Source organism: Malus domestica, chromosome 13 (genome assembly GCF_042453785.1).
Source record: "Malus domestica chromosome 13, GDT2T_hap1".
Lineage (NCBI taxonomy): Eukaryota > Viridiplantae > Streptophyta > Magnoliopsida > Rosales > Rosaceae > Malus > Malus domestica.
In genome coordinates, this window is record NC_091673.1 from 35,208,257 (window position 1) to 35,219,508 (window position 11,252).

The 11,252-nt window shown below is 36.1% G+C and overlaps 1 protein-coding gene across 1 annotated transcript; it reads left to right on the forward strand.

Moving 5' to 3' along the window:
* Positions 1 to 5,575: 5,575 nt before the first annotated feature.
* Positions 5,576 to 8,832, forward strand: LOC114820737 (CASP-like protein 2C1). Its single transcript, XM_029091972.2, has 3 exons — positions 5,576 to 5,851; positions 5,944 to 6,085; positions 8,097 to 8,832. The coding sequence occupies exons 1-3, from the start codon at positions 5,670 to 5,672 to the stop codon at positions 8,349 to 8,351; spliced, it is 579 nt and encodes a 192-aa protein (XP_028947805.1). The 5' UTR covers positions 5,576 to 5,669; the 3' UTR covers positions 8,352 to 8,832.
* The last annotated feature ends 2,420 nt before the right edge of the window (positions 8,833 to 11,252 follow it).

Genomic DNA, 11,252 nt, shown 5'->3' on the forward strand with positions numbered 1-11,252 from the left:
GTAGAATGCGTCTGTCACAGCCCGTCCCGAAACTGTTATGTCGGGAACATGAAATGACGGAATTGCCCTTAGCGAGGGCTAAGGTACGTGTGACGCATTATTGGTTTAATGGTATACTCTTCTAAAATCTTGGAATGTATTTAATTGGGATTAAAAATTGTTGTGTTTTGTGTGGTTAGGGATTAAAGGAATTGGATTTTTGATTGTTTTGGTTGGGACCACACACAACTCACTCCCTCTCCCTCTTCCCGTAACTCTCTCTTCGATCGTACGGCCTCACCCAAAACCATCCAAAACTCAGTGGATCGAAGCAACCAAGGTAAGAATCTTCATCCTTGTGATGTTTTGAGTCGATTGGTGCTAGTTTTAGGACGTGGAACCTTCGATTTCACGTGAAACCGAAACCCCATTTTTGGTCACTGTTCATGCACACGTGAAATGTTGTGTTTCAGGGAATTCTAAGCTTATAGTGAGCTTAGTGAGGTCCTAAGGAAGCTCGGAGTACTTCGTTTGAATGATTTGGACGTCGGGATCGTGAAATTCAAAGTTGGCCGGTTTCTTGGATTTTTCCCGACGAAATCCTATGGGTTTTGAAGCTTGGAAGAGGTATAATGTCATTCTACTCCTCTCCAGCTTTCTTTTGGTGCAAATTTCGTAGAATTTGGACTTAAAACGAGTGAGATATCAAGCTTGGAAAAATTACCCAGTTTCCGGCGACGGAGGCGGTCGCCGGAGCTGAAGGAAGAAGACAGGGGAATATTCCGTTAAGTTAAACGGAATATGCTAACGGCGTTAAGTCACGCCTTTAAGTTCTATAAAAGGGACAACAGAATATTCTTAGAATATACCTGACAGCGTTAACTGACGCCGTCAGTGTGCAGTGCACGTGGCCGCGCGTGGGGGGCGCGTCTGGCCGTGCGTGTGTCGGCGCGTGGGGGCGCGTGAGCAGTCCAAAAATTATTTTAAAAATTTGGGGATGTTCGTGGAGTTGTGTAGATCACGTGGGTATATTCAAATACCTAAAATGAGCATTGTATGAGAAGTTATTTCGAATTGTTGGTTATGTGTTTAAAATAACGTTTTTATAGTTGTTTCGCATATAGGTGACACCTATCCCGAGAACGAGCGCATCCAGGGACGTCACGGGGGTTACGACCCATCGACTTATCAGTGAGTGGGCAGTTTTGATTTCGTATTACCTATATATAACTGTTTTTCCCAGAAAATACGTTTTTATGAAAGTTATGAATTAATTTGCCATGCATGCAATTGTTGAGATATTTAGTTTGATAATTGATGGATATATATGTGAATTGACGCGGTGGACGCACAGGTGAGTTTTATTATTATTCAGCTGAGTTATTTTATATGAATTGCATAGAAAGCTCATAACCTGCACCTAGGTGTTAGTGCTTATATTGTTATTCACCACACCGCACGCTCGTCTTGGATCCAAGTAGGTGGATGTCGTACAGACCATGTGAGGGTTCCGACATGCTAGTCGTATAGATCACTAGATGTGATTCCGACTAGTGGGTGACCTTAGTTATGCGTGCTGATGATCGATGAGAGAAGCACTAGAGCGTATTTATACACCTTTCATCGTACAGACTACTATACGTAGTTCCGAGTGATGTGCAGTGTAGTGCCGTATAGGTCACTATGGTGACTCCGGCTGAGTGGGATGTTGAGCTTTAGAATCAGCCGTACAGGACCATTGTAGGGTCTCCGGTTGATTTATTATTTCACCTGATTGATATTGATGCATTTCTGATTATATTTGGCATGGCGTGGCATATTATTTCTGAGATGTTATGTTGATGGGTACGAGCTGAGTTTTGATGATATGTGTATATATATGTTATATACTATTTTTCTGGGAAAATATACAGGTTTTTCAGTGAGGGGTTAGAAATGTTTTAAATGAAATGTTTTGGAAAATCTTTGGTTTTACTGACCCACTCAATTTTGTTTTGCGCCCCTCCAGGTTCTAGTTAGCGGTTGGTGGCTCTCGAGGTCTTTTTCGGCATTCTGACAGACGCTCTTCATGTAGGACTCACCTGCGGGTGATGTATTTTATTTTGGTCCTACTTGACTGCACTTAAACCTATGCTCTGAATTTATGTGTTTACCTTATAACTCATCCTTTTATTCTAGTAGGTGGTTCTACTAGAGATTGGTTTGAATTCCTTCTTATGTATGTTATTGTTTTGCTTCCGTGTCGCACTTATGGTTACGTCACGCTCACGTGACGGCCAGCACGCCTTTATCCTCTGGGTCGGGGTGTGTCAGCGTATCCCATCAAAACAATAGATTCACTAACACTTAAGAGTTTATTCACATTTTCATTAAATATAACATAAGATTTTATGGTATCTACTAGTGTAAATATTTTAAATTGAAGATCGAGTTCATTCATTGTATTCATATAGGGACAAGGAGTGTAACTGTAAAAAATCATCAAAATCGGAGTTAAAATAACCGTTAAATTGTGATTTTTCGTTGATAACCGTTGAAAAGTTTTGTCCTATTTCTTAATCTCTGAATGTTTGTTTTTTGCGATTATTTGCTGATGTGATCTTGAAGCATATACAAACAAGTTTGACGGCTGGATTGTTGAAATTAGTTTCGTAGAATTCGTATCCCATCAGGTTCAATGGTGTGTGTATATATATATTTATTAAGTAGATTTAAATTTATTTATTTTGTATGCACTTAAGAAATTGAATGGTATGTATATTTAAGCCGATTTAATGGTCACCAATTTTTAATATTTAATTTAATATATATATAATTATTATAGTTTTTGTTAAATTAATGTATATAATTATTATAGTATTTTTTAGGGTTATAAAGTTATTAAATTAATATTTTGTTTATCGCGTATCGTGTTACCCACGTGTATACCCGAACCAACCTGTTATCTTAACATGTGCTTATCGGATTACCCGATAATGACCTATTCGTTATCGTGTCGCCCTGAACACCTGTTAATTTCGTGTCGTGTCGGGTTATCGGGTGTCAGGAATTGCTAGGCCTAGTTCATGGCCTTTTGGAGAAGTGTTCAGAATATTCCAAACTTTAAATTCAGCTATATTGGGCCGATTTTGGATTAGGGATTCAAAACGTGGCTATGCAGATTTTAGGCGAATTTTATCATTTAAATTAGGGTTATATTTCCTATTTTATTTTGGTATTTTGTTTCCTAGTTTGATAGGGAGACCTTTATTAAGAGGATTTAATTTTTACTAGGTTAAATAAGCTTGGCCGGCCTTATTATTTCTTCTACTTTTCCATGCATTCTTGAAGAGAGGAAATTGGCCAAGCGTAGAGATTTTCAGACTTTTACATTTAAGGTGTTTACGATATTTTATTATTTCAATAAAGAACTTTGTGATTTTTATTATGAATATGCGTAACTGATTCTCTTTTTGCTAGGGTGAGGCCACAAGCCTTAGCAAGAATATGTAGTATCTTTTCAATTTGCTTATGATATTATGTATGCAGATTTTGAATTATTAATCATTGGTATGAACTATCTAATTTTCTTAATGCTTCGTTACCATTAGAATCTTTAGAAAAGTAATTTGATGCAATTTGCTCAAACTTTATTTTAAATAATTAATTAAGATTTGGTTTGATATAAATTATTCATTGAATCCGTGTGGAGAACGACTTTGCTAAAGTCATCCATACTACAATTACCTTGTACTCTTGTAAGTATTTAAAGTATTTTTCTCTCTACTTTTGTAGGTGGTAAAATCTTTATCACAAGTTTCATATTAATCTCACATTTATGAATGAAAATGACACGCTTGGTACCGTTGGGCATGAACAATCAAAATCTTGAATAGTTTGAAACTTTGAATCCTACTATATATTAAAGCTCCTTGGACCTTGACAATCATATTTTCTTGATTATCACGGGTTTGCAGCAGGGGTAGCTAAACTCCTTCCTTCCGAGCAATGGAGTTGGAGTTATTAAGTCTATTTATTTGTTTTATTATTAAAATAACATAAAATACGTCCACGCTGAGTTTCCAAAAGTTCCCACCCACTCTACTGTTTTTGTTTAAGAATTATTAACTGTAAATCAATTATAGACCAAGATAAATATTCCAACTGCCCTCATCTTGTCTCCCTCTTTCCTTTTTTTTTTTTTTCAATCAAAGTAAATTTTATTATAAAAATAAAGCTAGTACAAGGTAAAGACAATTCAAAAAAAGAGTTCAGAATAGCCAAGCAAAAACCCAACTCCATAAAAAAAAATTACAATAAAATGGGTCCAAAGTGTGCAACCCAAGGCAACTAACAACCAGAAATGCCTAGACATAAAAATGTAAAGTAGCCACCTCCACCAAAATAGCACTATTGCCACCGTAGATTTGCCGCCATCATTCGAAAGAAGGGCCGAAGAACCAAGTGGATGAATGAAAAATGGGGGTAAGCAAGCTACCTACGCTGAAAGCGCTCCCATAATCCTACTAGATTGTACAAAATGCACTTTAAATGCTACGAGCCACCAAAGTGCATCTCTACAGGAGATCCTAGGAAGAGACACCCAATGACACAAGCAGCAAGGGTGGATGGTTGTAAATTCATAGTGAGGAGCGATATTTGGAGAGGAGCAGGGCATAGAAGGCAGAACTGAGATAAACTCAAGGACAATTGAGACCAAACTCAGAGCAATTTGAGACACAAAATGCTCAGAAATGAGAAAGCTGAAATCACCAACCATGGTGGTTTGGAGAATTGAAAATTGGGGTGGAGTCGCCGGGGGGGGGGGGAAGGAGGAGATGAGAAGGTAGGGGGAAAACTGAGGGAGAGAAGGGTAGATATGGAGGTAATAGAGGGTGGAAGAAAGGGGGACGAAAAACAAGTAGAGAAGGGGAGAAAGGAAGGGTTCAGACGGTGGAAGAAAGGAGAAGAGGGAGGAGTGCCACCGACCCCAAGCCAGAGCAAGGAACCAACGGCAGGAAGGCTTTCAAAGCTTTAGAGGTTTCTGGATGTGAGAAAAGGGCACAGAGTCATAGGAAGAGCTTTTTCTTTTCCCACTCTCATCTTGTCTAATTATAAATTTTGATATAGACATTTTAACGATAAATGTTATTAGCTTTTTTTTTTTTTTGAAGGTGTGATTCAACAATAAGAACTGTTTAGTTTCTGAATTCTCTTTGAATGTTAAAAATCGCTCCAATCAGTAATTAGAAAGTCGTTTAATTATCTGCATTTCATTTCAGCTTTATATAATCGATCATTCACATTTTATATGACCAAACATTTTTTAATTTAGATGGTTTATTTTTTTTCAAGATGAACGTTGAATAAGGATCTAAAATATAGATAGTTCTAATTGTATCAATAACGTATGAAAGTATCCTTACAGTAGAAAGCCTGAATCTTAACTAATTTGATAGAACATATTTGTAATCCCACTTCATCTGAAAAAACTTAAGTTTATAGGGTGATGGGGCTCAACCATAAATCAGCTGTATTTCAGTGAAAAAAACTTTATTTCACTTGCTATCTTTAGTATGTGGGACTTGTCACTTTCGTGGACAACGTGGAAATTTTCATACCATTAGTCTAGAACTGCTGTGCTCTCCAAACCCAATGTTCCATTCATCCTCTCCAATAAATGAAGTCATGGAGCAACGAAAAGAAGGAATATGAACCAGATTATTCAGTCAGAGAAAATGAAGTATGGCATGGCAGAAACGGAGGCTTTTCTAAGGCTTTCTGCAGTTTTAATACTAGTCCTTACTGCATGTTTAGTAGGATTTGATACCCAAACCAAATATGTAATTTTCTTCTATCGAAAAGCCACCTTCAGAGATTTCAATGCCCTCTTGTAAGATCTCTTAAATTTTTTCTTTTTCTGTGTTTATCTGCTGCAGTCCCTCAGCTTATATGATCTATTCAATATTTTGTCCTCTTTGTTAGGCTTTTGGTTTATGTAGTTTCGGTGGCTGCGGGTTATAATTTGTTTCAAGTTGGAAAATCTTCTCTGTCAGCTTGCTTCAAACCAAATCTGAAAGTGCGGACTAATATATACCTAGCTTGGATTTGTTTCTTGTTGGATCAGGTATTACTCCTTCCCCTGACGTTCATATATTCTGTTTCTCATTTCTGTAGTATTTTTATCAATCTAAACTACCTATTAACAAAGTTTTATTTGTCAATCAAAAGAGGGTAAAAAATACATCTTCTATCCCAACAACAAAATTACGAAGACTAACCAAATTTTGCTGTTTTTTATTTAAGTCTCACCTACATGTGATTTTAACATATATCTAATATGAAAAATTAAAAAGTTAAAAATAAAAAACAAAAACTTCTTTGCCCGCTCCGACTCCCACCTTCTCGTTTTCCCTCTCTTCTTCCCCATTTTAAAACAAAAATAAAAAATATTAACACATACAAAATGTGTAGATATATGCTAGTGTCTTTTATGAGTCCACGACACGACAAGATTATGGGATGGGAAACACTATTTGGATTGGATCATTTGTTCATTGTTTCGGTACGGCGATAAGTAGTCTTTATTTTTATCTTCTTATTTTTGTGCTTGGGGTGCCTAAGGCCCAAGAATTGAAGACCATATAGTCATCCTCTGAAGGAATCCCCCCATTAATTTATGCTCTTCTCCTTTCTCTCACTCACTCTCATTCATTTGAAAATCCTCCCAGTGGCCCTCCCTGGCTAGTCTCTGTACCATGGCCCGAAATTTTTTTTATACATGGATATACTTTTTTTTTTCATGAATAAACGATATTATCTATATTAAGAATGAGAGAAATGAGCTTGATCTAGCAATAATGTGATTCAAATTCGCCTTTGGCGAGAATCGAATCTAAAACCTCTCACTTACAAGTGAAGAAGAATACTAATAGACTGTAATATTAAGTGACATACATCATATATACTTATATCAAGAGGTACTCTAGTTGTGATAGTATTAGTGGGAGAAACTTCCCGTACACGTTGGGCATCCCTCCTCCTATCTCTTTCTTTGCCTGTTATGTGGGGGTAGAGAGAGAAGAAAGATAGAACGTGGGAAGGGAAGTTAATATTTGATCTTGAGATGAGGGTTTTGTGGGGCATTTGACGCAATTGGCTCTGTGAGTTGGAGGGTGTGAAAGGGACTATGATATGATATGATATGATATGATACGGAAATTGTGGGGTTTTCGGATTGGTTGATGCATATTATATATGCGTGCTAGTCTTAAAGCTAAGATCGTCTTTATTCCCAAGCGCCCACAATTTTTTTATTTGTAAACCAAACCTCTCTATTACTTATCAAAGGATGAAACTTGAAATCCTCCTAAGGTATGGTTTTGATAATAAAAGAATTATATAACATATTTAAAACATCTACGTAAGTAAGTGTGCAAGCCTTTTTTCTATTTTCTTACGTAAGAGCATTTTTAAAGGGAATGTCAAATTATAAGAGTTAAAATATAATTGATGGATCATATGACAATATGAAGTGTTTTATCAAATTTAATGTTTTTCAACCGAGTTGTCCAATATTATTGTCATATATTGATGAATTTTTTTTTTTTACGATTGATGTATGGCGTGACAAATGTCAAATGAAATTTGTATTTTTGTGTATTTACTATCCACAATCCAAACTTTATTTGTTTTACAATTCATCACGCAAACTTGTAATGTTAGATAATATAGCACATTTTTCCAATTTTTTTTCGAAAATTCAATAAAATATGAGCATGCGGCTTGCACCCTTTTCCGATGGCATTATCAAATTATCATCAGTCCACAAGTGAAGGTGATAATATGCTTTTCCTCAAAATTTCATGATACTTCCAATCAGAGCATATTAAAAAGGTTCTTTAGAAATTGATTTGATTTAATAGATTTTTTTGCTTTTTTGTTATTATTTTGATACGGATCACGTATTTTTTTGGCCATTAAATTCGTTTAAAATAAAGAAAAAAGGATTCGAAGTAAGTTGGGTCCGTTTCTTTTAACAAACATGTATTCTATCTGTTGAATGTGTATTAATTTACAGAGCATATAAATGGAAAATTTGTTTCAGGATAACAAAAACCCAACATTTTGTTAAACAGATGGCAGTGTACGTCACATTTGGTGCAAACTCAGCTACGTTCCAGGCTTCGCTTTTAGCAGTAACAGGGCAAGAAGATTTTCAATGGATCAAGTTGTGCAGCAAATATACAAGATTTTGCTTTCAAATTGGTGGGGCTTTGACATGTGGATATGCAGCATGTATCGCAATGGCTTTCATATCCTCCATCAGCGCTTACAACCTCTTTAGGCTTTACTCACCAAAACAATTTCTTCAATTAAAGACTGCAGGATGACCAACGATCTCAGAAAAAATAAAATAAAAATTTACCACGTATGTTCATTTATAAATAAAATATAATGTAACAAAATAAGCGCTTGGTCACCAAAATGCTATAGGTAATTATTAGTAGTTAAGATCGCAATGCCACGGGTTTTAAAAGTATGTTAAACATGTGTTATAGATATGTTTGATCAGTAAGGGGGTGTTTGTTACACCAGACTGTCTCGGACAGGACTAGCTGCAGGGACTAAGCTGGACTGGCTTAAACTAGACTAAGCTGGACTAACTTAGTGAAGCGTTTGGTGCAGTGTCTGACTAAGAAGCAGGATAATGAAAACAGTATTGTTCACCATATTTGTGTAATAATGCTACAAATCTCATGATCTGGGTTAATTGGAGCATATTTTTGCCATGTATATTATGAATCTTAAAAAAAGAAGACAATTGTATTGTTTTTAGTACCTGCTAATAGAATTGGGACATATTATAGTTGAGTTTAAGATGGCAAATTGGTGATCAGATATTTATAAATTTTCAGAATTCTTCAGCTTATCATATAATGAGCAACATTACATTTCAAGTGGCTAAGACTCCCCCACCCGTTAAGGCACATTTAGGCAGCAAAGTGAGTGTTTGGGAACTTGAACTATGGAATTTCTCAACTCTATTCTATATAACGACTTTTGCAGCTAAGCTCTCACTAGCTTATGGGATCCGTGTACACAAACCCTCAGCTCTTTCACATCCCTTCTCTAAGCTCTTTTAATTTGCAAATCTAGCTTGGTTTAAACTCTTTATCACCCAAAAGAAGAAAAAGAAGAGTGTCCAATACATGCAACTTCAACAAATGAAGGTACGTAAGAACATACTTGTGACAAGTCAATCTTTGCTATTGATTGACTCTCTAAAACATCATTAGCCAAAATACTTCATAGTGCATTCCAAAGTAGATCTCCATAATTTACAAAATCCTAATTAACATTAGCCAAAATACTTCATAGTGCAAAGCTAAGTTAGAAGCCATAACCTAAGATTGTACAATTAATAAAATACATCCATGTCAAAAGGCACCCCGCTTGCTTTGTTGCTTAAAAGCCTTTGGATGAACACTTTCTTGAGTTCCGAATTGATTGCCCTGAACACTCCCACATTTTGTGGGTTTTCCAAAATAAGAGTCAATGCATCAATTTGATCCATAGGAGAAAGACCCATTGCACTAAGTTCGTTAGCTATGTCACTATGATCTGCAGTACCTTGAACTATAGCTTCAGTTACCATTTGCATCCTTTTCCCACTTTCAACATAAAATTCTTTCAGTCCACTGATAATTGCCTCGGTTCCATCATTTAAACTTCCTCTTTTCTTCTTTCTTTGGCTATTTTCAGATGGGGTGCTTTTTTGGCTTTGTTAGTTCATTGGATAAACAACATTTTCACCTCCAATATCACTTGCCCCAACCTGATCATGACTTTGTTCCTCCATCATTTCAGCAGGGGTTTCGGCTACATTACCCGTAGCCTGATCCTTTCCAAATATATATGCAAATCTATCATTCAGTGGAAAAGGTATGCTTCTCCATCCATCGGCTTCTTTATTTTTCTAAGATTATATCAACATAGCAAAACTAAAATTTAGCATGCGTAACAAATATAGCTGCAAGAATATAACTAATGTATAAATAAAATAGGATATGAACCTGCACATAAGTTTGCCATGCGTCATCGCTGTCAACTTCTACGCACTTTTTGACATCATTCAATGCAAATCCACTTGTGTTTATCATGTCAAGGACCAAACTATATCTTTTTTTTCCATTTCTTCAACTTTGACTCAATGTGTGGAGTTGCCTTTATATTTGAATTAGGACATAAAACATTGACAGCTTTCGCTATTTCAATCAAAGTACCTTGTTTGAAAGCACCTATGTCACATCGTTGCTTCCGAGCAACAAAATCCTCAACAACGGGTAGTAATACTTATTCCTCAAATGCTTCCCATTTACGCCTTCATCCTTTTGGCTCTTGAGCAGCACTCAAATTATTGTCGTTATCCATACCTAAACAAAAAATATTTGAATGTACTAAAATACAATACAAAGAATCAATTTGCATAATATCCAACCAATTTGCTTACTATCCAATCAATAAATCGAATTACATTCAATGATGAGCAATCTAATCATTTTGCTAATATCCAACTGAGAGGAGCATATTTATGATACTTAGTTGGCTTGCTTTCTTGCATTTTCAAAGCTAGTTTCTACTTATTATAGTGTTTTAAGCTATTTTAGTGTGTTTGTAGGTCCAAATGACAAAGTTGGCAAGAAAGTGCATTTTGGAGCATTTTAGAGCAGTTTTGGGCTGGAATGGATAGCTTACATATGGAGCACAAGGAATGGACGAATTTGAAGTTCAAGAGAGGCTAGGAAAGTGCTAAAGAGTTGAAGAAATTAATTCAAGACATTGAAGATAAGGAATCAGCTCAAAAGAAGGAGATATTATCCAAACTGCCTTATCTTATCCAAAACCTTATCCAACCTTATCTCATCCAAACTAACCTTATCTTATCTGATCCTATCCTAATCCTATCCTACCTTAGTTCCAGCTGCAAGGGGGACTCCTTATCACATTAGAATACCTAATATCTGATTCTAGAAGCCCTAAAACAATGCAAATAACTTGATCCTTTTTCCCCCTAGAAATTTGACGAATTTAATCCCTTTCTAAAAGCTTTGTGCTGAATTTCCTAGTCCTATTCCTCTAGGATTGTGTAATCCTTCTCCTCCACTACTTTGCACAAAACCCTAGCCTATAAATAAATATTTTCTGCTACAATTCAAAGCACCACCCTCTACCATATTTTTCTACACCATTCACCACAAATTCATGCCATACATCTCTCTAGTGCCACAGCT